At 45.4% G+C, this 26,449-nt stretch overlaps 3 protein-coding genes across 5 annotated transcripts; all 3 read right to left on the reverse strand.

Moving 5' to 3' along the window:
• Positions 1 to 1,549: 1,549 nt before the first annotated feature.
• On the reverse strand, positions 1,550 to 11,779 carry ccdc171 (coiled-coil domain containing 171). Its single transcript, XM_074624188.1, has 23 exons — positions 11,657 to 11,779; positions 10,389 to 10,522; positions 9,888 to 10,116; positions 9,376 to 9,529; positions 9,004 to 9,173; positions 8,780 to 8,926; positions 8,423 to 8,515; positions 8,126 to 8,286; positions 7,212 to 7,350; positions 7,035 to 7,110; positions 6,417 to 6,631; positions 6,074 to 6,319; positions 5,710 to 5,877; positions 5,418 to 5,585; positions 4,252 to 4,753; positions 4,038 to 4,154; positions 3,764 to 3,930; positions 3,527 to 3,655; positions 3,265 to 3,444; positions 2,975 to 3,120; positions 2,699 to 2,885; positions 2,439 to 2,591; positions 1,550 to 1,948 (listed from the first exon to the last, which is right to left on the reverse strand). Exons 2-23 carry the CDS (start codon positions 10,490 to 10,492, stop codon positions 1,706 to 1,708), a joined length of 3,894 nt encoding a protein of 1,297 aa, XP_074480289.1. The 5' UTR covers positions 10,493 to 10,522; positions 11,657 to 11,779; the 3' UTR covers positions 1,550 to 1,705.
• A 906-nt stretch (positions 11,780 to 12,685) lies between these two features.
• On the reverse strand, positions 12,686 to 21,547 carry psip1b (PC4 and SFRS1 interacting protein 1b). Of its 3 annotated transcripts, XM_074622821.1 has the most exons (13): positions 21,211 to 21,547; positions 19,732 to 19,850; positions 19,564 to 19,628; positions 19,341 to 19,476; positions 18,582 to 19,019; positions 18,390 to 18,447; positions 16,819 to 18,272; positions 16,457 to 16,563; positions 15,620 to 16,376; positions 15,086 to 15,511; positions 14,889 to 14,990; positions 14,547 to 14,799; positions 12,686 to 13,651 (listed from the first exon to the last, which is right to left on the reverse strand). In XM_074622821.1, exons 2-13 carry the CDS (start codon positions 19,813 to 19,815, stop codon positions 13,611 to 13,613), a joined length of 3,921 nt encoding a protein of 1,306 aa, XP_074478922.1. In that variant the 5' UTR covers positions 19,816 to 19,850; positions 21,211 to 21,547; the 3' UTR covers positions 12,686 to 13,610. The 3 variants fall into 3 exon arrangements, with proteins under 3 accessions (XP_074478922.1, XP_074478920.1, XP_074478921.1); XM_074622819.1 differs by having other exon boundaries at positions 15,086 to 16,376; XM_074622820.1 differs by having other exon boundaries at positions 15,086 to 16,376; positions 21,186 to 21,362.
• Positions 21,548 to 22,471: 924 nt separating this feature from the next.
• On the reverse strand, positions 22,472 to 25,961 carry wdr55 (WD repeat domain 55). The gene is made up of 4 exons (XM_074623516.1): positions 25,312 to 25,961; positions 24,688 to 24,794; positions 24,247 to 24,516; positions 22,472 to 24,109 (listed from the first exon to the last, which is right to left on the reverse strand). The coding sequence occupies exons 1-4, from the start codon at positions 25,894 to 25,896 to the stop codon at positions 23,773 to 23,775; spliced, it is 1,299 nt and encodes a 432-aa protein (XP_074479617.1). The 5' UTR covers positions 25,897 to 25,961; the 3' UTR covers positions 22,472 to 23,772.
• Between the last annotated feature and the right edge of the window lie 488 nt (positions 25,962 to 26,449).

Below are 26,449 nucleotides of genomic sequence, written 5' to 3' on the forward strand. Positions count from 1 at the left end.
ACATACAGTAGTTTATAACATACAGTAGTTTATAACATACAGTAGTATATAACATACAGTAGTATATAACATACAGTAGTATATAACATACAGTAGTTTATAACATACAGTAGTTTATAACATACAGTAGTATATAACATACAGTAGTTTATAACATACAGTAGTTTATAACATACAGTAGTATATAACATACAGTAGTATATAACATACAGTAGTTTATAACATACAGTAGTATATAACATACAGTAGTATATAACATACAGTAGTATATAACATACAGTAGTTTATAACATACAGTAGTATATAACATACAGTAGTTTATAACATACAGTAGTATATAACATACAGTAGTTTATAACATACAGTAGTATATAACATACAGTAGTATATAACATACAGTAGTATATAACATACAGTAGTTTATAACATACAGTAGTATATAACATACAGTAGTATACAACATACAGTAGTATATAACATACAGTAGTTTATAACATACAGTAGTATATAACATACAGTAGTATATATACAGTATGTGTGGTAGACAGGTGTACCTAATAAAGTGGCCGGTGAGTTTATATGTGTGGTAGACAGGTGTACGGTAGGTGAGAAGCTGGAGGTGCGTTCTGGTCGCTGATGATCAGTGTGATTTGACTTCCTGTTGCTGCTGCTGGTCATTTGAAACGCAGCGCGGCGGCGGTGGAAGTGTGTGATCCCGTCGTGTCGCTCGCCGCCGGAAGCCTCTCTTTGTTTTGGGATTATGTGTTTTATCCTCATCACTCCAGGAATTAGTCTTAATCTGTCGTCTGAGAGCGGGACAAACTCTGAACCGCCACGCCGCCGACCGGCTTCCCGATGAATAAAACCCGTCACTTCTGAGACTCAATGGAAACGCCGGAGTCAGCCGTCCTGTCGACGATGCTAAGCTAAGCTAGCCGTTCCATTGAAAACCAGTGACAGGAGAGTCAACAAATGAAGAGCTTTAATGGCTCCCACTGTCCACCAGTCACACCAGTTAACACCGACTGGGACAGGACGACGAGACGTCCTCTTTCACGCTGTCGTCTTAAAGCTCCTCACACCCCCCCACCAAAATATATATACATGTAAAACACGGGTTTTAGATTCATCTTTGTTAGTGTGAGTGTGGCGTTAAGAAAAGACGCAGGAGGAGGAAGAGGAGGATGAAGAGGAGGATGAAGAGGAGGAGGAGGAGGAGGAGGGGGAGTGATAGAACGACAAACACCTCCAGAGATAGAAGAATTCTGTTTGGCTGAATCAGCACAACGCTGTGTGTGTGCGTGTGTGTGTGTGTGTGTGTGTGTGTGTGTGTGTGTGTGTGACAGCAGATTAAGTCTCTTTGTAAAAGACGTCTCCACACACACACACTCTGAGAGCCTAAGGGTGAGTGTGTGTGTGTGTGTCAGAGTCGTGGTGCTGATTCAGCAGTACTGAAATAAAATAAAATGTTTGTCGTATTTTTTCTTCTTCTGGTTGAAAACTTTTCCCGTTTCAGTTCGTTTCAACATCTTTTATTCACATTACACACACACACACACACACACACACACACACACACACACACACACACACAGCTGAGTCCGTTCTGATTGTGTGGACGGTAAACTTCACATCTTTCCAGGACCTTCCAGGACCTTCCAGGACTACGTTCAAGACTTTTCCAGGACTGGTATTCCCAAACGTTCTACCTCCTCCCTCCTCTGTCTCTGTTCTTCCTCGCGGCTCTCCTCTCCTTCGTTCTGGGGCCCCTGACAGGTTCGGAGAGGGGCGGCGGCGAGGGGGCGGGGTTTGTCTGGGAGGGGGCAGGGTTTGTCTGGGAGGGGGCGGTGCTTAGCCTGACTGGCGGCTCCTTCGACAAATCAGAGAGGGGAACGGGTTGAGGGGTTTCCACGCCGGCGAATGGAAAAGTTTCAGGAAACTTCGCCACCTGAAACTTAAACAACATGAAATTATTAGATTATCATTATTATTATCATTATTGTTAATATTATTATAGTTATTTTATTATTTTTATTTTGTTGTTACAATTATATACATCATTATTGATATTTTTTATTATTATTGTTACTATTATTTTTATTATTTTGTTTGTTATAATATTTTTATTATTATTATTGTTATTTTTATTGTTATACATATACATATTATTGTTGTTTTTATTATTTTGTTATTATGGTAATATTTGTTATTATCATTATTGTTATAAATATTTTTATTTTGTATTATTAATATTATTATTATTATTATTATTTGTATTATTATTAGAACCAGAACAGGACTGAGGGGGGGGGGGGGGGGGGGCAGGCTGTCAGACCCAGCTGCAGTAAAACCAGATGTTTTCTGAATGGACTCTGAACCAAAGCTCCTTGTAGGAACTCTAAAACCAGAACATTCATATTAAAGTGAAAACGTCTCACCGGGACGTAGGCCAGGTTGTCACGGAGACAGGCGTCCTGCAGCTCGCTGCGCAGCGCGATCACATGACCGCGGTGGGCGGAGACTTCCTGCTCCAGCCAGTCGATCCTGGAGCTGCAGGTGTGATAGAGCTGAGAGACGGAGGAGAGGAGACTCTGGAGAGAGAGAGAGAGAGAGAGAGAGAGAGAGAGAGAGAATGAATGGATGGAGGGATGATGGAGGGATGATGATTCTGTGCTTCAGAAGAAAAGTCTCCCGTTACCTGGCACGCTGCCACCTCAGGAGCTCCCATGATGCTCTCTGCTCCACTCAGCTCCAGGTGTTCCCTGGGTAACGGCAGGGGGCGGGGCTGAGCTGACAGGGAGCCACGTGATTGGACGAGACTCTCTCTGACCTCCTTGTAGCTGCTCTCTGCAGCCTTCATGTTGCTGATCAGACATTCTTTACGTCTACGACAGAAACAACGAGAGAGAATAAACGCCTGCTGGAACACGACGACACGAGAGAGAGCGAGGAAGGTAGGAGAGGTGTGCGTTACCCGGCGGCGTCCCTCAGCTCGTCCTCGACTCGCCGCAGCCTCTCCTCCAGCTGCTTCCTCTCCCTCTGCACCCCCGACAGGTGCTTACCCAGAATCCTCAGCGAGCGCTCCTTCCGGCTCACGTCCTGCCGAGCCTCCGACAGAGACTAGAGAGAGGTGATGTAGTAAAATGAATGAATGAATTATGCTTCATCATGTAGGCGGAGGGCAGCAGGCTACCTCAACTCTGTGGCTCCGTGGCAGACGAGATTCAAACAGCTGACCTGTAAAATGACGCGTGCGTGACGTACCTGTGTGGCGTGGCTCAGCGTGCGCTGCGTGTCCATCTGCTCGGCGGCGTGCGCGTTGCCTCGGAGCTGCAGCGTGTGCAGCTGGTTGGTCTGTTCCTGGATGAGCGTCTGGGCTTCCTGTTCCCTGCTCAGCGCCTGACGGAGCTCCACACACACACTGTGGAAGCGCTGCGTTGGGACCTGCACACACACACACACACACACAGAGTCAGGTGTGTGTGTTCATCAGACACACACTACAGGTGTGTGTGTTGAGCCTCACCTCTCTCTCCTGCCGCCGTCCTCTCTTCAGATTGGCCACCTCCAGCCTCAGGCTCCGCCTCTCCACCTCGGCCGAGTGCAGCCGTTGGCTGAAGAGCAGGAAGTGCTGCTGGAGGCTGGACACCAGGGCCTGAGGGGAGGTCAAAGGTCAGCTGGAGAAGATACACTGACTGAAGCATGTGATCATGTGTGTGTGTGTGTGTGTGTGTGTGTGTGTGTGTGTGTGTTGGTGAGTGACCTTCGTGTTGGGCTGCGGTGGCGTCAGCCTGCTCAGGCCGAGCCGCAGCCGGCCGCTCAGCGTGTCCTCGCCCACACTGGATGCCGCGTCCGATTGGTCGAGGAGGTGATCCAGGAGGCGGGACAAAGCAGAACGAGCTGCTGACGTCACGTCTGGAGGGGCGGAGCCTAGAGAGTCAGAGGGAGATCGTTTTAGTGATGACGTCGTGATGAGGTCACCATGGTTACTGACAGAGAACAGGGCATTATCATATACTGTATGTGTGAGTGGTTACCGGTGTGTGCTAGCGCCCCCTGCAGGTCGGCCGTGGAGGACAGGATGATGGAGGAGAGACTTTTAGAGCGAAGCCAGCGAGCACACACCCCTCCATCTTCATCATCATCTTCATCATCTAAAATACAAACTCAAATCATTCTTCTATTTTCTACCATTCATCTGGAATAATAATAATAATACTGTTTCCTGTTGAGGAGGAAGTGACCACCGACCTGAGCTCGCTGCATCTGGATCCTTCGTTGCCGCCGCGTCTCCACAGACGCACACAGCCAGAACGCCGCCGCCGCCTCTCTCCAGCCGAAACAACACTGTTGTCTGTTTGCTCAGAGAACACCACCTCCTCACCGCCAACACCACACACACACTCCTCCTCCACCTCCTCACTGCCCTCCTCCTCCTCCCCTCCTCTTCTTCGCCACCATCTTCCTCACCTCCCAGCGCTCCGACCAGCCTCCTCACCTCCTCCTCAAGCTCCTCCCTCTCCGCCAGCCGTCTGGACAGGAGCGCCTTCTGCTCGGAGAGCGTCTGCAGGCGGCGCTGGGTGTGTCTCAGCGTCCCGGCCAGCAGGGCGCACGCCGACAGGAAGGAGGCCGACTCCCCGCGGCCGTGAGAGAGGAGGCCCCGGAGCCGGGAGAGGTCGGAGGTCAGCGAGGAGACGTGGAGCTCCAGAGAGGAGGCGTGGTCACGGAGAGAGTCGCACTGAGAGCGACACACCTGAGAGACAGAGAGGAAGACAATGATGAAGACAAACCACTAAAACATCGATCCTCAGCTGGTAGAATGAAACCGATTGGGACCATTTATGGCGATTTAAAACCAGAATCAAACTGGCACCATTAAAAGTGTGCCGAATTATCTCTGATCAGCTCCCGTCTGCAGAGTACTCATGGATGTTCAGACAACTCTCACTGGATTACTGTGATACTGAAGGAACGTGAAGTTCTGCAGCTATAAGACTCAATCCCAGTCAGTGTTTTCATCTCTTTCATTGTTCCTATGTTTATCTTTTCTTCCAGCTCTTCTGCTCTACTTGTGTACAACAGTTGCTGTGAAGTGAGTCTGTCCTCTTGGGGACAGAGAAGTTGGACGTGAAGTGATGATTTTAGTATCTCATCACTTCACGAGGGACAGTCGACTGGAAACTTCCTCCTTCATCTTCACCATCAGCTCGCTGTGCTGACTCAGCTCTGAGCGTCTCTGTCGCTGCAGGGAGAGACGACTCACTGCAGATCACTTTTAGAGAAGGAGAGAAACACCTGAGGGACGGCTGTGTGTGTGTGTGTGTGTGTGTGTGTGTGTGTGTGTGTGTGTGTGTGTGTGTGTGTATGTGTGTGTGTGTGTGTGTGTGTGTGTGTGTGTGTGTGTGTGTGTGTGTTACCTGCAGCTCGTTGTGCAGCTGTGCCACAGTGTGTGTGTGCTGGCTGCTCCACGCCTCCTCCCTCCTCCTCACGCTCTCCTCCAGACGAGACAACACGCTCTCCTGACTGCGCTGCAGCTCACGCACACACACACTCTTCTTCTCACACACACCCTGCAGGTGGGCGATCTACAGAGAGAGAGAGAGAGAGAGAGAGAGGTGATCAGGACAGGTGAGCTTTGAAGCTCTTTTAACGTGTTCTCTGTTGAAGTACGAGTGTAAAGGATCAAATAGCTGTGAGATCACTCTTCACCTGGTCGTTGGCCTTGCGGAGGTCAGAGGTCAGCTGGTCGACCTGTTCGTTGATGACCTCACACAGCTCGTTCCAGGTGAAATCACCCAGGATGCTCTGGGGCTGATGGAGGAGGACGCAGCCGGCCAGCAGGCGCTGGTAGACGCAGTAGACGAAGGACAGACGGGCCTGAGACACACACAGAGAGACCCAGTGTGATGGTGTCCTTTTATAGGATTTACTCAGCATCATACAACAGTTTAATTAAATGTTCCCAACATAACGACGTTACGCTGCTCTGTAGTCCAACAACACCCGGGGACGACGTGGGGGACACGAAGACACACAGAGACACAAAGAGAGTTAAATAAGTGTATATAATCACCTTTGACTCTGTCTCATAGTGGTCTGTTAGCTTCTGGACCTCTGCCGTCCTCTCCTCCTGCTCCTTCTCCCTCTCTTTCTCCCTCTCCTCCCTCTCTTTCTCCCTCTCCTCCCACTCTTTCTCCCTCTCCTCCCTCTCTTTCTCCAGCTCGGCCTGCAGACCTCGGCTCTGAGACGACCAATCAAAGCTCTCCTGGCGAAGGCGACTGACCTCCTCCTCCAGTTTGACCGCCGCCTGCAGTGACTCCTGGAGAGAGGACACGTAAAAGAGTCTTAGAGTTAAAACCTCTAACTTCCCGATGAGGTCTGGTCTGGGAGGTCTGGTCTGAGATCAGACGTGTTACCTCCGTCTGCCGGCTCTGATCTGAGGTCAGCCGTCTCAGACTCTGGTTCTGCTCGTGCAGCCGCTCCGACGCAAACAGCAGATCTCTGACCTGTCCGTCAGTCGTTTCCAGACGCCGGCGGGCCGACTCGGCGGCGCCGAGTGTCGTCTTCAGCAGCTGCAGGACGTCAGCAGAGGGACTCCGCTTCCCATCATCCTTTGCTGGAGGACCAGTGCCTGCACACACACACACACACACACACACACACACACACACACAGAGTTACCCTCTGGAATCATTAGTGTACAGCAGGTGTGTGTGTGGAGCGTTTACCTGTGTGTGTGTGTTTGTGTGTTTATGTGTGTGTATGTGTGTGTGTGTGTATGTGTGTGGAGTGTTTACCTGTGTATGTGTGTGTGTGTGTGTGTGTGTGTGTGTGTGTGGAGCGTTTACCTGTGTGTGTGTGTTTGTGTGTTTATGTGTGTGTATGTGTGTGTGTATGTGTGTGTGTATGTGTGGAGTGTTTACCTGTGTATGTGTGTGTGTGTGTGTGTGTGTGTGTGTGTGGAGTGTTTACCTGTGTGTGTGTGTGTGTGTGTGTGTGTGTGTGTGTGTGTGTGTGTGTGTGTGTGTGTTTACCTGTGGTGGCGTGCTGTTGGAGTGTTTCTCTGATGACCTTCATACATCCCTCTGTATCACGCCGTCTCTGAGCCTCCTAACCACAGAAGAAGAAATTAAACATGTTCCTAACATTCACACTGACGGTTGTGAAGGTGTGTGCGTGTGTGTTTGTGTGTTTGTGTGTGTGTGTGCTACCTGCTCCAGCAGTGTGTGTGTGTCGGCGTGCCGTCTCTTCTCCTCCTCCAGCCTCTCTGTGAGGTCAGAGGTCATCGTCCTCTCCGTCTCCACGGCAACGCTCAGGTCAGACTTGCACTGCTCGTACTCCGTCTGCAGCCTGAACACACACACACACGTATAAATGAATATATTCATACATAAACTAAAACAACTTCCTCCCAGAAACACAATAAACATGTATAAAATATATAAATAAATATAATAAAAAATGTACTATTAAAAATATTTCTACTCTATTAAATAAATAATTTAAATCAATTAAATATTTAAAAATTATGACAACCTAGAACGTGACTGTAACTATTATTTTATTATCAAACTAAAATAAAAAACGAATTAGTTCAATGAAAATGTTAATTAATTGAAGCAACATATTCGATTTTATTAAGTTAATTCTATTGATATATTATACGTCATATATAAGAGAGAGAGAGAGAGAGAGAGAGACAGAGAGAGAGACAGAGACAGAGAGAGACAGAGAGAGAGACAGAGAGAGAGAGACAGAGAGAGAGAGAGAGAGAGAGACAGAGAGAGAGCGAGAGCGAGACAGAGAGAGAGAGAGAGCGAGAGACAGAGAGAGAGAGAGACAGAGAGAGAGAGAGAGAGAGAGAGAGAGAGAGAGAGAGATATGTTAATAAATAAATAAATCACTGAAGTCTAATCTGTTGTTCTTGTTTGATGTCAGAGTTCAGTTATTATTCTTCACGTTACAGATTTATTATTGTACATTTCTCTTTTATATTTATGATTCTTGTCTTTTGCAGTTCTTGTGTTTTTGTGTTTTCTCTTGTCTGACTGTGTTTATTGTGTTTATTGTGTTTATTCCATCAGATACTAGATTCTGTTTAAAGGTTCTGTTGGGTCGGTCTCACCGCTGCAGAGCTCGCTCGGTGCTGCTGCTCCTCTCTCTCTCCAGGCTGGAGGCTCTCTCCACCTCTCTGAACTGAGACCTCAGCAGCTCCAGGTCACGCAGCGCCTCCTGCTGGACGGACCGCTCCGCAGCCAGCGCCGCCTCCAGGTCCCGACCACGCAGCTGAAGAGGAGGAGTGAAGAGGAGTGAAGAGGAGTGAAGAGGATGAGTGAGGAAGAGGAGGAGGAGTGAAGAGGAGAAGTGAAGAGGAGTGAAGAGGATGAGAGAGGAAGAGGAGTGATATTGTATTAATAGTCACCTGGATGATCTCAGAGTTGAACTTTGACTCCAGGTGAGCTGCTCGCTCCGACTCCAAGTTCTCCTCCAGAGATCTCCTCTTCTGATCACACACCTGGAGAGAGAGAAACAGCTGTTACTACTCCTAACTCCTCCTCTCCTCACCTCCTTCTCTCTCCTCACCTCCTTCTCCCTCCTCCTCCTCTCCTCATTTCCTTCTCCCTCCTGTTCCTCTCCTCATCTCCTTCTCTCTCCTCACCTCCTTCTCCCTCCTGCTCCTCTCCTCACCTCCTTCTCTTTGCTCCTCCCTCCTCTCCTCACCTCCTTCTTCCTCCTCCTCCTCTCCTCACCTCCTTCTCCCTCCTCCTCCTCTCCTCACCTCCTTCTCCTTCCTGCTCCTCTCCTCTCTCTCCGCCAGGTATTTCAGCTCGTCGGCTTGTCGTCTGTTCACCTCGGCCTCCTTCTCTCTCTCCTTCTGCACCTCCTCCATCCTCCTCTGCGCCTCTTCCAGAGCCTCGTCCTGATCCTGGAGGAGGAGCAGACGTTTAGGTACATGATACATGATGAAGAACACTAAGAGCTGATGTTCAGAGTGAGAGTGACCTGCAGCCGTCGGTGCAGCCGCTGGCTCTCTGAGCTCAGGTTGTGAATCAGTCTGTCGCGCTCCTTCACGTCCTGCTGCAAAGCATGCTGGTCCTCCTCCCTGGCGTGCCGGGTGATGTCCAGAACTTTCTGCAGCTCGTGGACCGTCTGCTGGAGTTCTGCTGCTCGCTCTGACACACAACCAACACACACACACACACACACACACACACACACACACACACACACACACACACACACACACACACACACACACACACACACACACACACACACACACACACACACACACACACACACACACACATCTACTACAGCTGCTCTTCCTGTTAAAGCACCGCCGCTCTGTGAGGGTGCGTTTGATTCACGTACCTGTGAGAGTCTGCTCGTTGTCCCGGCTGAGCTCGGCGGCTCGGTCGGCGTCTCTCTGGCTCGCGGTCAGCTGGTACTGGAGCTCCACCCGCTGAGCTTCTCCTCGCTCCACCGTGGACCGGAGCCGGGTCAGCGCCGCCTGCAGCCGGCACAGCTGAGAGGACGGAGACATTTAACTGATAGATATCACAAGATATCACCCCATAAGTCAGAGAATACAGTCAACGATGACGTATTTCATCCCCTTCCTGTCCAGGTGAATCCAGGTGTATCTCCTGATGTGTTGAATATTCGTGATGAACTGAAGGATGAAGAGTAAATCCTCCTCTTCGTCCTTCTGAAGCTGAATAAACTCTTTAAAAAGCCTCTCAGATCAGAACACGCCACAAAGCTGTTTCTCTGACTTCTTAGAGACCCGTGGTTCTCAGAGGACAGGTGATGACCTCATAGACCATGATGCATTGCTGCAGATTAAACTAGCCACTGATATAAAGCACTTCCTTGTTTCTCACCTCCTGGTTGTGGCTGGATGTCAGCTCCAGTTTCTCTTTCTCCAGCTGATGGACTCTCCACCTCAGCCTCTCCGACCGCTCGCCTCCTTCGCCTCCTTCTGACGCCGTCCTCCCGCTCCTCACCTCCCTCTCACTCCTTCTCTCCCTCCCTCGTCCTTCGTCTCGCTCCTCTTCCTCCTCTCCTGCCTGCTTCTCTTTCTGCTGCATGGCGGTGATGATAACGTTCAGCCTGAAACAGAACATATATACATACAGCACGTTGAGAGGATGTATTTTGTGTTTGTATCTTGAGGATGGACTCGTCAGAAACTAGACTTGTTTCTAAAACAGATCAGTATCAGCAGATATTAGCAATTTCACATTGGGTGCATCCATATAATCCCTCAGATTGCATGCAAACATACATTATGTTAACGTTGCAGGAGTAGCAATGTAATACTTGTATTAATAGTAAAAGTAGTAATATATATTATTATGTTTTTTGGTAAAGTAACTGTGTACCTTGCTGCCTCCTCCTCGGAGCTCCTGGTAGAGCTGACGGCGGCTCTGGGTCGGCTCCTGCTCCGGCCATGCCTTCTCCTCCGCTCCGCTGCTTCTGTCTGCATCGCTCCGCTGCCGGGATGACTTCAATAACCCTGAGGATGGATTTCACATGCACATTATTACTATGACATATATTCAGTATCTCTATTCTCTTTATTTAGAGTGACAATAAACAGACTATTAACAAAATTGCACAGGTGGAAAATGATATTGCACAGTGAGAATGAAATGAAATTCCACCTGAAAATATCAGGTTATTGTCAGTTTTTGGTGTGTAAGTGGTCTACTGGGAGCGGTGCTGGTGCATTCATTCATTCATTCATTCATTCATTCTCTCTGTGCAATATCATTTTCCACTTGTGCAACATATTTTGTTACACTTTGTTTATCTCTTTTTTTACTGTTAGCTGATGCTTCTTGTTTTCTGCTCTATCCTCTTTGCTGCTGTACACTGCACATCTCCCCACTGAGGGACTAATAAAGGAATATCTGATCCGATCTGATCTCATGGTTAAGATCATATCTGCCTGTTTTACACTCTTTACAGCTTCTCTCTCCTCCTCCTCCTCTCTCCTCCTCCTCTCTCCTCCTCTCTCCTCTTCTCTCTCCTCCTCCTCCATCACCTCCACTGGGTCGGTTGCTTGGCTGCTGATGTTGCCTTGCCAGCAGACGCACTGTAATCCATCTAGTTCACACTCACCATGACGTCACCGGAGTTAAATACGATTTACAACCAGTATTAAAGCGGTTCACGACTTAATTTGATCAACTTTACAATTCGGCTTCTATAAAAAACACTCAGAATGTCTGATTTCCTCTTAATTTCACCTTTACACGTTATAACGTTGCAGGCGTTGCGGTGTTTCATTACCGTCAACAACAACTAAGAGTTGAGATTTAACACATTTAAAGTGCAGCTTGGTGGATCTATTATGAGCCGATTTTAAAAGAAGGTCGTAACGAGTCTCTGAGTGTTTTTAGTATTTGTATAACATGTCTATAACGTTGTCAGCCAACAAGCAAATATTAAATTCTACATTTGGTGAATGGAGTTCTGTTCCCATAGATACACAACCCAAACAAAGAGCCGTTTCACGGTTAATATTCAGCATTTATAGCTTTATTTGGTCCAAACCAACTTTAAATCGGTCTACACCACCTGCTTAGAATAAAACATGAACAAGAACAGGTGAAAACAGCTCCTAGTGAACTTTATAAACACTTACAGAGACACGGATCCAGGGTCCGTTTGAATCTGACGCCATCCTCAGCGTCCTTCTGGCATATCCGCATTCACTCCTGATTGGCTGAACCGGCCAATGGTTACCGCCCATTTCGTTACGTCATTCATTTCTTTAATTCATTTATTCATTCATTCATTTGTTTATTTATTTTATTATTTATTTATTTATTTTTAAATAAATGCAAAAATTAACAAATTCATTAAAACATTATATTAAATCATTAAAATACAACTGAGAATGTGGACTGATATACAAATGCTGATAAAAGCAAACAATTAAAATTAAGAAGCAAAATAATCAAAATACATTATTTAAAAAAATGATAACGTGTATATATTTATTTAACGTAATAATATATTAATAATATAAATGTATTTCCTCACATTTCATCGGCACTTTTGGAATTTCTCCGCGAGACAAAAAGTTTGCATATTTTGTAAACAATTATATTCTGATGGTAAAATATTATTTACCCAAATGCAATTAGTAATTTCACAAGAGTAAGTTATATGTTTTGAGGTAAGCTTATGAGAAAAGTCTTAATATTTTGAGAAATGTCAGAATTTTCAAGGAAAACAAGTTTACAAGTAAAATCCTGATAAGTAATAATATTTGGGGATTAAATTGGATAATTTTTTTTTACGATAAAGATTTTGAGAGTAAAGTTCTAATTTTACAATAAATAAACAATAAAATAATAATAAATAAATATAAGAAATATTTTGAGAATAAAGTTGCAACTTTATGAGAAAAAGTAATATTTTGCAATGAAGTTGTAATTTAATGAGAAATTCATGATGTTTTAGAATAAAGTTTAAATTTTACAAAAAGTAGAACCTTTTCTTGTAAAGTCATGACTGCATCTCAAAATAGTTATTTTTCTTTTAAAATTGTCACTTTCTCATTAAACAATTTTTCTTTAAAAAAGGAGTTTCTCTCATTTTTCTAAATACTTTGAGCTACGAAGAATCTAAGTTTTATTAAAATCCATTGAAAGACAAAATAAAAGAAAATGATTTGTGAATCTTTTATTATTTGCTGATTTGCATGATCATAAACGGAACAAGAACACATTGTTATTGTTATTAACTGTATGACTCTCTGTAAACAGTTCCTGTTTGTTCAAACTCTCTTTATTCAGTGAAATAATAACCAGACTGTCACGTTCGTGAAACTGTAAAATTTCCGTAAGAAAAACTGATATATTTACACAACAGAGTGACGGCCATCTAGAAAAACAACTGCACACGAGTAAAAACATCAAAGAAAGAATAAAAAACATCTCAGTACATCACAATACAAATACAGAATCAAACGTCGCTGCTGTACAGAGTCGTATAAAAACAGGTCTTTGTACGTTTAGCGCTGCCCTTCAGCCGTTTAATGCTTTAATCCAGGGTTTAAAGCTGCTGTGAATCTCCTTTATCTGACACCACAAGCAAATAAAACTACATTACCCATCAGCCCCCACACCCCGTCCTGTCTCTACAGTTACTGGCAGATGAGTTAGTGATGGAAGAACACAGAGCACCTTTCAAATGAAAGCGTAGGGTGAGTTAATATAAAGAGTACGAGTTGACACCGTCAGTTAGCAGTTAGCAGTTAGCAGAGGTAGGTTAAAGGTTACTTCTTAAAGGTACAGTTCACCCAAAAGACAAAGAGATAGTCCAGGTTAAGGTTAGAACGGGTAATGTCGGGGTTAATGCTCAGGTTAATCCAATTAGTGGAAGAGAGATGAATCACTATTAACTGCTCTAACACGGTGAACTCCTACTCAGATATCAACACCCTTTATTCACAACAGGAAATAAATAACAACACAGGTGTGTGTGTGTGTGTGTGTGTGTGTGTGTGTGTGTGCGGGCGTGCGTGCGTGCGTTGAGGTAAATGTGGTTGTGGAAGTTCTCATTGTCCAGGTGGGTGGGGGTGACACCCCTCAGATTAGAGTTGGTTCAGTCCGGGCTGCTTCAGGAACAGCTGTGAGGGGGGGGGGGGGGGGGGGGGGGGGGTTAACAATAACAGTCTGACTGGAGGTATGAGATTTAAGACACACAGAAAACCAAATGCCGTCGTGTCTGGGTTCATGACATCACCCGGCGGCGAGCTGTATTCACATACAGTGACATCACACTGACTGTATCTAGCAGCCACACGTCTTTACTGCGGTATGAACCAACAATAAACAGTTTGTTCTGTGATTTAATATTAAAAAAAGGATCAAAATGAAGCTGAAATAACAACATAATAATGCCGATCAGCAAAAAGTCTTAATTCATGCTTAGTCTGGGCTGTTACCATGACGACGAGCAGACAACCTTTAAAATGCTTGTTTTCTGTCTGGCTCCATCAGTGTCAGGCTATGTTATGTTTTATTTTTGCATTCATTTTGAATTTATTTATTTATTTGTTTAATTAATTAATTACATTTATTTTTGCATTAATTTTTTGTATTTATTAATATATGTTGACAATGTAGCTGCTCCATAAACGTAACGTCATCAAGGCATAAATACGTCAGCGACGTCGTTGTAAACGGATCAAAATGATGCCGAATAAACTACATAATGATGTTGATTTATAAAAAGTCTGATTTCATGCTTTGTCAGGTCTGTTACCATGACAACAAGCAGACAACATTAAGAATGCTTGTTTTCTGAATGGAGTCTGGATGGATCAGTTTCAGGCTATGCAGCTGCTCCATCAACACTCAACATGACGTCATCTAGAGACGTTGTTGTTTCTACCAGACAGTCATTTCTGATTCAACGTCAGGATGTCAGTGACCACACGAGGATGCTCTCAATGCTGAAGTACCCGTTTGCGCCGCTCTGATTTAGAGTTTTTCTAACAACGTTCACGTTAATCTCTTTACCTTCTGTTTTCGCCTCGTCTTCCTCCCCTCCTCCGTCACTTCTCCTCCTCTCCTCCACCTCCTGCAGCGTCTCCTCCATCCTCTGCCTCTCCACCCGCTGAGCCTCCTCCCTCTCCTTCTCCTCCAGCAGCGAGCGCAGGAAGGCGGCGCTCACCACCTCCTCGCCCTCCCCCACCAGGAAGGCGTTTTTGAAGCGGCTGTACAACATGGACGCCTTGTCCATGATGGCCTTGTTGGCTCTGTAGCAGCGCAGCTACGCTCAGAAACGACACGAAACACATTCTAGTTCAGCGACCCGATCAATCAACAAACGTCAGCAGAGTATTTCTGTTATAGTTGCACCTTTCTGAGAGTGGAGACGAGCTCGCTGTGTCTCTGGACGTGTTTAGACGTCACATAAACCATGCTGAGCTGATCCAACGCCATCAGACACTTACTGATGTCCTGAAAGACATTAGAGACGTTAGAGGACAGCTCAAGCGACCAATGCAGTAGCGTCTACGTATATATGTCTATATGTCTGTGTGAATGTGTCTTACAGGGTTGTCCGTCTTCAGAGAAATCCTGATGTCTCCGTGGATCCGGTGCAGCGTGGAGTCCGTCAGCGTCATGGTCAAACTCTTCTTCTGCCCCGCCGTTCCTCCTGCCGACGAACCGCCCTCCGTTTCACCGCTCGCCTTCTTCATGTCTCCTCCTCCTTCGCTTCTCGACTCCGCTGTTGTCGTTTTCTCGCCTTTCTTCTTCTGCGGCTCTTCGGTGCGCTCCCGCTCCGACTCGCCGCTACTTTTCTTCGTCTGCTCTGCGGCGGTTTTGGCGCTCGTTTCCTCCTCCCTCTTCTTCTGCTCTCTCGTCGACATTTTTTCAACCTCAGTTTCCTTCTTCTTGTCTTGTGATTTCGTCGTCGCTTTTTGCTCCTCTTCGTTCTGCCTCAGCGCCGTCTCACGTTCCTTTTTGTCCTTCTCCACCTCCGCTGCGTTCTTGTCCTTTTTGTCCTTCTCCACCTCCGCTGCGTTCTTATCCTTTTTGTCCTTCTCCACCTCCGCCGCGTTCTTGTCCTTTTTGTCCTTCTCCACCTCCGCTGCGTTCTTGTCCTTTATGTCGTCCGTCGCTGCCCTCGTTCGGTCGGACTTCCTGTCCACCTCTGCACTTTTTTCCACCTTTCGATCTTCACATTTCTTCTCTTCAGCGCTCCCTCTCTTCTCCTTCACCTTTCCTGAACTCTGTTTCTTATCTTCCACCTTTTCTTCTCTGCTCGTCTTCTCCTCTTTCGTCTTCTTTTCCTCCTCCGCTGCCGCCACCGTCGTTGCCATCTTCGTCGCCACCGTCGTCGCCATCGTCGCCATCGTCCCTCCCATGATCGTCTTTACCTGAACCTTCGTTCCCTGTCCAGACGTTGCTTTCACAATCTTTCCGATGATTTTCCTCTCCTCCTTCTTCTCTTCATCTTTCTTCTCCTTCACGTCCTCGTCTTTCTTTCCGTCACTCTTCGTCTTGTCTTCCTTCTTCTGCCCGCTCTCCTTCTCCTTCGTCTTCAGGTCATCCGTAGTTTTACTCCTGTCCGTCTTCTTGTCCGGCTCCGTCTTTGTCCTCTGCTCATCCCTCTTCTTCTCCGCTGTTGTCTTTTGGACGGACGTCTTCCCCTCGTCACTTCCTGTCTGTCTGACCTCTGCGTCTCTCCTGCTGACGATTTTACCGACGACGGCTTTGACGTCAGACTTCCTGCCGACCACCTCGGCGGCGGTTGATTCTTTCAGGCTCTTCTTCTCTGTCGTCGTCGTCGTCGTCGTCCTCTGTGTTCTCGTCTTTTTAACCTCCAGGTTCTTGGTTTTCCTGGTTTAAGTGTTAAAAAGAACATGTGACAACTTCCTTTAACTCTTTACTTAATCCAAACGTGTGTTTGTGTTTCTTACTGTGAGCTCTTCATCATCTCCCTCCTCTTCGCTCCTCTCCCGCCCTTCAGCAGCCCTCTCAGAGACTTCAACATACTCTCCCTCTTGGCAGCCAGACGCCGCTGTCGCTGCACACAAAACAAAATATGTTTAAAAAAAATAATATTCCTGAAGCTTACAATCAGGGTTAATCTGTATTATTATTATTATCATTATTAGGGCTGTCTATCAATTACAATATTTAATTGCAATTAATCTCATGATTGTCTGCAGTTAATCGTGATTAATCTCACATGTTTTATCTGTTCAAGAAGAAGAAGAATAAGAAGAAGAAGAAGAAGAAGAAGAAGAAAGAAGAGAAACCTGTAGAAACAAAGCTTTACCTCCTTGTCCACAGAACTGCCTTCCTTCTCTCTCTCTGTTGCTTTCCTATCCTCCGTCATCTTCTCTTTCCTCGTCCCTTCTTTCTTTCCTTCCTCTCCAGCATCCTTTGTCTTCCTCTGTTCCTCCTTCTCCTCCCTCCTCCTCTTTGTTCCTCGGCTCAGTTCTCTAACGTCCCTCTTCGTTTTCGGCTGCTCCTCCTTTTCTCTCGTTCTTCTTCTTCCTTCGCTCTCCGACCTCGTGTCTCTCCTCGTCCTCTCCTCCTCCGTCACCTTCTTCTTCATCTCTTCTTTCTGCACCTCCTTCTCTTCCCTCTTTCCTCCTTTTCCCTCCTCTCCTTTCGCAACATCCCTCTTCGTTTTCAGCTGCTCCTCCTTTTCTGTCGTTCTTTTTCTTCCTTCGCTCTCAGACCTCGTTTCTCTCCTCGTCTTCTCCTGTCTCTTTCCTTCGCTGCCGTCTTGTTTTGTTTTCTTCTCTTCCTCCTTCCTCTCTGTTGCTTTTGCATCCTTCTCTTTTTCCATCTCTTCTTCCTGTCCAGCATCTTTCCTTTTCTTCTTCTGATCCTCTTTCTCTGCTCTCCTCGTCTTCGTCCCTTCGCTCTCTCCAGTTTTCTCCTCCTCCGTCACCTCCTTCTCTTCCCTCCTCCTCTTTGCTCCTCGGCTCACTTCTGGAACATCCTTCTTCGTTTTCAGCTGCTCTTCCTTCTCTTTCGTTCTTCTCCTTCCGTCGCTCTCAGACCTCGTTTCTCTACTCGTCCTCTCCTCCTCCGTCCCCTTCTTCTTCATCTCTTCTTTCTGCTGCTCCTTCTCTTCCCTCTTAGCTCCTCGGCCTTCCTCTCCTTTCGCCGTCACTTCTGCAACATCCTTCTTCGCTTTCAGCTGCTCCTCCTTTTCTCTCGTTCTTCTTCCTCCTTCGCTCTCCGACCTTGTTCCTCTCCTCGTCTTCTCCTCTTTCTCTCCTTCCCCAGCATCTTGTTTCTTCTGTCCATCATTCTCTGCTCTCCTCGTCTTCATCCCTCGGCCCTCTGCTGTCGTCACTTCTTTCTTTCCCTCATCCTGATTCGTTTTCTCCTTCACCTCCTCTCCATCCTTCTCGTCTCTCTTCCTCTTGACTCCTTGGCTCTCTGATGACTTCTTTACTTCCGTTGTCTCTTTCGTCGTTGCTTCTTTCTTTCCCTCCACACCTTCATCCTTCTTCTGTTTCTCCTCCTCTTCTTCTTCCTCCTTTCTTTTTGTTCCTTGGCTCTCTGGTGTCGTCTTCTCTTTCATCGTGACTTCTTTCTGTCCCTCACCGCCGTCCTGCTTTGTCTTCTTCTCTTCATCCCTCTTTCTCTCGACTCCTTGGCTGTCTGATGACTTCTTTTCTTCCTCCGTCTCCTCCTCGTCTTTCCGGACTCTCTCGTTCTTGGACACTTGTGTCGGAGCAGACTTTGGTTCTGTGGTCTTCAGTTTCTTGACTGTTTGAGAAGAAATACAACAGACAGTTTTACCGACTCAAACCTCGACTGGTGCACTTTTATAGAATCTATACTGAAGATAATGGATTATTAGCAGCAGGTGTGTGAGTTAGTTACCTGGAGCAGTCACAGCGGGACTGACAGAGGTCCTCTTCTTCTGCTGCTCGGCATCGACCTGACGAGAACAAAAACAAAAATTTGCTCAAATGTATGTATATTTTTATTATTGGAAATCAATTAACAACATAAAGAAAAACAGATATTGTCACGAAACCCTCACAGGTGCTGCATTACCGAACCCTCTCTTACCTCCTTCTCTGACGAAGCGGTGTTTTCACGACTCCCTCGTGCAGCCGCCCTTCTGCTTCGTGTGCTCGCAGGAGTCTCATCTGAAGTCGAAGCCTGTGAAGAAGTCGGTTTGGAGTCGGTCGTTTTCTCTGCAGCAGATCTTAACGAAGCTCTCGTCGGAGTTTTAGCCACAGCAGCGGCGGCAGTTTCCGTTTTACTTGGAGCTCTGCTCGGAGCATCTGGTGTGGTGTCGGGCTTCGCGGGGGCAGATTTACTGGCAGCAGATCGTGTGGGGGTACTTCTGAGTTTGTCAGTGGTTGGTTTATCTGCAGAAGTCGGTTTAGCAGGTGTAGCTTTAGTTGCAGGTGTAGCTTTAGCAGGTGTAGCTTTTGTAGGTGTAGCTTTTGCAGGTGTAGCTTTTGCAGCAGAAGTCGGCTGTGTGTTGATCTGTGCTGGTACCTGAGGACACAACAGAACAGAGAAGATCTATTAGAACCAAAACACTGGAACGGATATGACGTCACGTTACTCAGACTACAACAATAAAAGCGCTAACTTCCTTCTAACCTCCACAGCAATGCAAAGTGGGAAAGAGAGCAACATGTAGAGTGTAAATAAACAATATATAGACAATAAAGGTTATAAAGAAGGTGCTAAAAAACAATCTACACAATGCCAGATAAGCGTTTAGCTGCAGCGAGTTTAACATGTGTCTGTTGGCTTCGTGTTGTTGTGAGACACGCTGTGGATTAGTGGCTGAAGAGAGACGATGTCACCGACTTTGAGTTTACTCCCGACTCCAGGCGTGTTCTGGATCTCCCACATGCCCTCGTCGAAGCCTTTGATGCGGACGCCGCTGCCGTACTTCATCTTGTTACCGACGTAAGGAACGACGTTCTCCGGAGGGATGTAGCCGCTGAGGGAGGAGAAGAAGGAGGAACGAAAATTACATCACAGTTCAAACAACAGCGTCGACGGTGACGACGTGAACCGACGTACGTACATCTGATGGGTCCCGAAGAAGTAGACCGGGACTCGCTTCTTGTACCCGCTGTCCGACTTACAGACCTGAACACACACACACAAGTATTTCATTAACTGTCACAGCACGGAAACACACACTTTACAGTTTATAATGTGTGTGTGTGTGTGTGTGTGTGTGTGCGCTCACCCTGGCAGGCCAGTGGGGGAAGCCCTTCATCTTGGCGAACACCAGGTCTCCCTGTTTGAGCGGGTCGGGGGTTTTCTCCGGCATCCTGCTGCCTCGGAGCTCCACCACAGAGAAACAGCCTGAAACACACAACACAGACCTCGTTCAGTTTCATTCATGTTAGTTTCATTCATGGACCGGATTCACCCATGTGTACCCGGATTTATTTTATTTTGAAATTGATTTCTATATGGTTTTGACGGTATATATATTGTCATATTGCCCAGCCCTATTCTGTAGTTATATGGCAGTAATATTGTTAATATATTGCAGTAATACTAATAACATACAGCAGTAATGTTAATAAATTGCAGTAACACTGTTGATATACAGCAGTAGTGTTAAAATACTGTAGTTATATGTAATACTGTTGATATATACTGTAGTTGTAATACAGTAATGTTGATTATACTATAGTTATATGGCATTAATACTGATAATATACTGTAGTAATACTGTTAATATACTGCAGTAAAGTTAATATACAGTAGTTATACACCGTCAGATAAATGTAGTGGAATAAAAAGTACAATATTAACCTCTGAGGTAAAGCTTAGTGGAGTAGAAGCAGCAGAAAATACCTCGACTTGTACCTGAATAATGTACTTGGTTAGCTAAAGTTAGTTAACTAACTACCTTCCACCACTGTGAGCTCACAGTAACATTATCTGAGATCAACAACTGGTGTCTTAAAGGTGAAAACAGGTATTTAAAACCTCCTCTGAGCTGTTTGTGATGTTAGTGAAGAGAGAACTGTCACAGAGGCTACGTTCCAAATCGCATACTTTTTCATTTGACTTCTAGTACGTACTGCAGCTGCCCTTACAAAGTGCATACTACTGTTGCACGCAGTACACATACTACTTCCTCATAACATTGCACCTTGAACTTTGCCTTGCTCATGTATCCCCTGCACAGAGCACTGTGGGTCAGAGTAGACAGAAAAGCATGCTGGCTTGCATACTGCAAAATGTGACCCTGTGCAGTATAGGACATCCTGGTAGCTCTGGCATACTATGCATTTCACATACTATGCATTTCACATACTATGCATTGGGACATACTAAACCTTACTCTGGCATAATAAACAGTGTGGTAGTATGAGTATTGAACGCACAGTACGTACTAAAGGTGCAATGTTATGCATACTGCATGCAACACTACACAGCTGCAGTATGCACTAGAAGTCAAAAGAACAAGTATGCGCTTTGGAACGCAGCAGCAGCAGACTCAGCAGCAGCAGCAGCAGCAGACTCAGCAGCAGCAGCCTCAGCAGCAACAGCAGCAGACCAGCAGCAGCATTAGCAGCATTAGCAGCATTAGCTCCTCTCACTGTTTACTAATACAGGCATGCTAGCACCTCAGCTAACCTCAGCTAGCTCAGCTCGGTGTTCTCTGTATAACCGGGAGCTTACCGGAGACAGCAGCGCGGGTACTCACCGGAGACGGAGAGGCGGAGGTCTGGACGCGGAGCTGAACGCCTCGGGTCGACAGGAGGACTCTGTTAGTGTGCTAAGCTAAACTGAGCTAGGCTAGGCTAGGCTAGGCTTCCTCTTCTGGTCGCCATGTTGACCAAGCAGCTCGTGTCACGTGACGCTCAGCGCTTTCCCGCCTGTGGTTGGACTGTACCAACACGAAGAGCCGACTGTACCATTAGTTTGTAAGGAAAGGAAATGATGAATAAAAACAAAAAACAAAACCAACACATAAACAAATAAATAACAAGTCTGTTAAACAATTTGAATAATAAATAAATAATAGTTTCTCCTTCTTCTTCGTTGGAGTTTTATGGCTGTTGGTTAACGACTTTATGGCGCACTACCGCCACCTACTGGTCAGGAGTGTGGATCAGGAGTGTAATTAGATGCTCAAGAAATTGAAAAACATAAAAAAATAAAAATATAAAACTTAAAAATGAATAAAAACAAAGAAGTTTATATATATATTCCTTTATGTTTTTATTCATTTTTAAGTTTTATATATATTTTATATATATATATTTATATTTACATATACATATTTACATATATATAATTATTTTGTTGTTTATTTTAATGCAACATATTAAATCAACAAATAAATAAATAATGATATATAATATTATAGGTTCGGTTACCAAGCAGTAGAAAGTAACTAAAATTAGCCCATCAACATTAAAAAGATGTAAACAATAATATAATATATATATCATTCTGCATAATGAGTACTTTTACTTTTAGTACTTTAAGTATACTTTGATGCTGATACTTCTGTGCTTTTACTTCAGGAAGAGTCTGAAAGCATGACTTTTACTTGTAAGAGTATTTTTACACTGTGCTATTGCTACATAAAAGATCTGAATACTTCCTCCACCTCTGTAAAATACCACTCATTTTGTACACAAAAAAAAGAATACATATGTTACTGCCAAATGTACTTCAAAGAGTAGTAATACGTTTATTGATATACTGTATATATTTCCTTACTAACTTGATATTAGCTGGTTTTAAGTTAATGTCTTGTGAGTTAATAAAAATACAGAATTAAATGTCTTCAGGACCAGAGTATACAACTGGCATAAAACATAAAACATCTTACAATTAAAAGACCATGTTAATTTGACTAAATAGGCAAAAAAAAACACTGGCATGGTTTCTTTAAACTCCCTTTTTACATTTTAAGAACTATGATGTGTTGAATAAATTCAAACAAGATGCACATATTAAGAAAAAAACATTTTAATGTTAATACAAATACGTTTTTTCCACAAATGTACCCAACAGACGCCTGGGGCAGGTTATTGATTATTTTAAATACAATACTATACTTTTATTGATTTGAAAAGTTATTTTTCCCGTTTACCAAAAAAGTTCTTGAATGTTTTCAGCAGCCGAACAAAAACTTTGCTTAAATAAAAAACTAAACGTTGATATAAATCAGAAACTACCTGATCAAAGAATCAATAAGATTATCAGACCAGATATTTATAACAGCTTTTGGTACTTTACAGTTTAAGGTTATGGACACATTTGGTCTGCCATACCACTACATAGTTATTATTACGAAGTGAAGAAGTGAACGAAGTCACCATGATGTCCCCCACTGGTTTGCGGACTACGGTTTTGAAGCCTTGAGTTTGGCATTTTGGCCGTCGCCATCTTGGTTTCGCCCATCGCCATCTTGGTTTCGGCCATCTCCATCGTGGTTTTAAGTAGATTTTAGTTTTAGTTTTTTCTTTTGTTGGTTTTCTTGGCGTTATCCAAGTTTTTCTATGTAGGTTCATCAGTTTATAGGGCGCGTTCCAGGATCCAGCGAGTTGGGGGTTTTCATAAAGAGATTGATGGAGGCTCTTTCGGGTTCCTTAATGAGTTTCCACTAAGATCCTTTAGGAAATGAAGCATAGCTTCTAGTGCTCTGAAAGCTTAGAGTTCGTCTGTTTTTAGCATAGACTGTATATAAGAAGTGGACGTAGTCACCGTGACCTCACCCATCCCCTGCTTTATGGTCTATTTGACTCTAAATGGGACCATAATTTACTAAATGAACATCATGCTGTACTGAAGAAGACTTGAAACTAGAGATTGAGACCATAAACTCATGTTTACAATGTTTACTGAGGTAATAAATCAAGAGAGAAGTAGGCTCATTGACTTCTATAGAACCAGAGGAGTTGCCCCCTGCTGGCTGCTAGACAGAATGCACGTTTAACGCTCTTCAGCGTCGGCTTCACTTTACGACCCGGAGGTTGTCCACTGAATGAATATTTCTGAATGAAAGTGTTTAATCTTCTGGGATGTTCACTCTTCATCCCACCACATACTTGTGTCACGTCTCTTTGTAAACTCAGAGTCAGCGATGGAGGTTTGTGTCTCGGTCTTAGTCGTCTTTAAAACGAGATCAGAGGTTCAGTTCCTGTTAATGTCCTCCACGTAGTGAACCTACTCCAAACTCTGTGAGGCACTCTGGCTGAGCTGTAGCACAGTAACAACACATTTCAAACATGAAACCAGGGACAGCTGCTTTTTAATCGCTACCACTGTCGCTGTCATCCTCCTCCTCTTCCTCCTCCTCTTCCTCCTCCTCCTTCTTTTCCGTTTCCTCTACAAGTCCTGCGAAGAAGTCGTTGTCTCCGTGGGCTTTCTTGGTGAGAGACTTCATCCGTCCGTCTTTCTTCTTCCTCTTGCGGTACTCGTTGACAGTCGCGCTGGGTAGACCGGAGATGTCCCAGAACTTGATGAGCTGGTCGTGGGCGCTGCTGACCAGGAAGCGGGAGTCCCAGGACTTGGCGAGCTCTTCGATGGGCTCGCCGACGTGCTGCCCGATGCAGCCGATGACCCGGTTGGGGAGCAGGTTGACGGCTCTGATGGAAGACAGACAGAACTACTTACTATTAGGAACATCAGCTTGGACCATTTGAAGACCAGGTTAGAACACCAGAAGACCATTTTAGAGCATCAAGAAACCAGCGTAGAGTATCGCCATGGTAACCCAACTCACCGTATGTACCCGTCCATGGAGGCGGTGCACATGATGTTGTCGGTGATGGGGGCGATGCACTCCACCGACTCGGCCTTGAGGGCGAAGCGGTCGCTGGTGGCTCCGAAGCCGTTCCAGTTGAAGATGTAGATGGTCCCCTCGCTGGAGCCGCAGACCACCTTCTTGCCGCGCTTCATCAGCGCCACCGAGGTCAGATCGCCACTCTGGACCTCCGACAGCAGCTCGAACCGCCGCCTCTTGATGTTGAAGACGCCCATGGTGCCGTCACCGCTGTATGAGATCAAATCAGAGCTCCGGTTAGAGCGGAGCATTCTGAACAGGATGCTCCGACATGCAGGGTGTGAAAGACGCCCGCTGTACTAAAAACATTTAACGGCTCCGTCTGCAGGTTCATTTTCATCCTGTGTCAATGATCCGCCATGATTGTGATGTTAGAATGACCTGGCAGTGAGGAGGATCCTCTTGGCCTGGTCCACAGCGATGTCACTGATGTAATCCTCGTGTTGTTTCATATCCATGATGGCCGTCCCCTTCCTCATGTCCCACACCTTCAGAAAAACAACATAAAGTTACAGCTTGGGGTCGGACCATTGGGACCATCACTGCAAGTCAATGTGAACCATGACCATACACGACTCAACCATCAACAGACCAGCAGGGACCATTTAGACCATTAAAACCATCAAAAGATCCTCTTAGACTATTTAAAGACCATCAAGAGACCACCCCAGACCATAAACAGGACCATAACAGACCATCTAATAGTACAAAGACACAAGGTTGGATCATCAAAATATTAAACTGGACCATCAAAAGACCATTTGGGCCGTCTTATAGCATTATGGAACCAGTTTAGCCATTCAAATGTGAGACTGGCTAAACTGGTTCCATAATGCTATAACATGTCCTCTAATGGTCTGTCAATAGTCCATTCAAATATAAGACTGGACCATTATAAGACCATTTGGGGACATTTTACAGCATTATGGAACCAGTTTAGCCCATCAAATGTGAGACTGGACCACTAAAAGACCAGCTTGACAGAGTAAGACTTCCTGTCCAGACCTTGAGTGTCCCCCCGTCGTCCCCGGTCGCCAGGATGTCCTGGTCCACCAGCAGCAGACTGTTGATGGGCGCCTCGTGCGCCCCTCGGATCCGGGTCACCAGCTGTCCCCGCTCTGCGTCCAGCAGGTGGACAGACTTGTCCTTGGAGACGCTGTAGAGCTTCAGTCCGTCCTCTGAGAAGCGCACCTGGCGGCAGGACTTCAGGTGGTGTCCCGAGGACCACAGCTCCCGGTTCCCCCCCTCCAAGCACGAGTACGAGTACGCGTACACGTCCCCGTCCATGTCCCCGCACACCAGGATGTCCCTGCTCGGGTGGAGGGACACCGTCATGGCGGTGGCCTCCAGGCGGATGTCCTCCGGGGTGTCTCTGAGCTTCGGCTCCTCTGTATCCTCCTCCTGGTCCTCCTCCTGGTCCTCATCCTGGTCCTCCGGCTCTGAGTCTGGTGTCTCTGGGTCTCTGGGTGTCTCTGAAGGTCCTGGTTGGTCCGGTTCTGGAGGTTCTGGAGGCTCTGGGGGCTCTGGAGGTTCTGGATGTTGTGTCTCTGAGGACGAGATGTCAACAACGTGCTCTGCGGGCTCCGCCATGCTGGTTGTGTTCTTCTTCTTCTACGCTGAATAAAGAGGCAGAGTTACCAGCGTTACCAGGCAACAATACCGCCCTCTACTGCAGCTCCACCGCAGCACAGCCTTAATAACAATCATCCATAAATACATACATAAATACATTAACAAATTAATAAATAAATAAAAAAATATATTTTTTTGTTTAATATATAAATAAATAAATATATATATATTTTTGTTAAATATATAAATATATATAAATAAATCTTTATATAAATAAATAGATACATAAATAAATTAATAAATTAATACATACATAAATAAATGAATAAATAAATAATTAAATAAATAATAAATAAAAAAATTATACAAAATAAATACGCTAAATAACGGTAGCGTTACCCGGGGCAACAGACCATACCGCCCTCTACTGCAGCTCCACCACAGCACACCCTTATTACAATCATAGATAGATAAATAAAATAAATAAATAAATAAATGTACAAATGAATAAATAAATAAATAAATAAATAAATGAATGAATGAATAAATAAATATATAAATAGATGAATAG

Source organism: Sebastes fasciatus, chromosome 22 (assembly GCF_043250625.1).
Source record: "Sebastes fasciatus isolate fSebFas1 chromosome 22, fSebFas1.pri, whole genome shotgun sequence".
In the NCBI taxonomy this organism is placed as follows: domain Eukaryota; kingdom Metazoa; phylum Chordata; class Actinopteri; order Perciformes; family Sebastidae; genus Sebastes; species Sebastes fasciatus.

Excerpts from the sequence above, each read along its gene's own strand:
- ccdc171 (XM_074624188.1), bottom strand. The coding sequence starts at position 10,492 with ATGCAGACAGAAGCAGCGGAGCGGAGGAGAAGGCATGGCCGGAGCAGG. Across the intron at positions 8,516-8,779 it reads GGAGCAGGAAGGAGAAGGAG|GTGTGTGATCAGAAGAGGAG; the intron begins GTGAGGAGAGGA and ends CTCTCTCTCCAG. Across the intron at positions 7,351-8,125 it reads ACCGAGCGAGCTCTGCAGCG|GCTGCAGACGGAGTACGAGC; the intron begins GTGAGACCGACC and ends GTGTGTGTTCAG.
- wdr55 (XM_074623516.1), bottom strand. The coding sequence starts at position 25,896 with ATGGCGGAGCCCGCAGAGCACGTTGTTGACATCTCGTCCTCAGAGACA. Across the intron at positions 24,795-25,311 it reads ACGACGGGGGGACACTCAAG|GTGTGGGACATGAGGAAGGG; the intron begins GTCTGGACAGGA and ends GTTTTTCTGAAG. Across the intron at positions 24,110-24,246 it reads TCCATGGACGGGTACATACG|AGCCGTCAACCTGCTCCCCA; the intron begins GTGAGTTGGGTT and ends GTCTTCCATCAG.
- psip1b (XM_074622819.1), bottom strand. The coding sequence starts at position 19,815 with ATGCCGGAGAAAACCCCCGACCCGCTCAAACAGGGAGACCTGGTGTTC. Across the intron at positions 16,377-16,456 it reads GAGATGATGAAGAGCTCACA|GAAAACCAAGAACCTGGAGG; the intron begins GTAAGAAACACA and ends CACTTAAACCAG. Across the intron at positions 14,991-15,085 it reads CTCTGAAGACGGACAACCCT|GACATCAGTAAGTGTCTGAT; the intron begins GTAAGACACATT and ends AATGTCTTTCAG.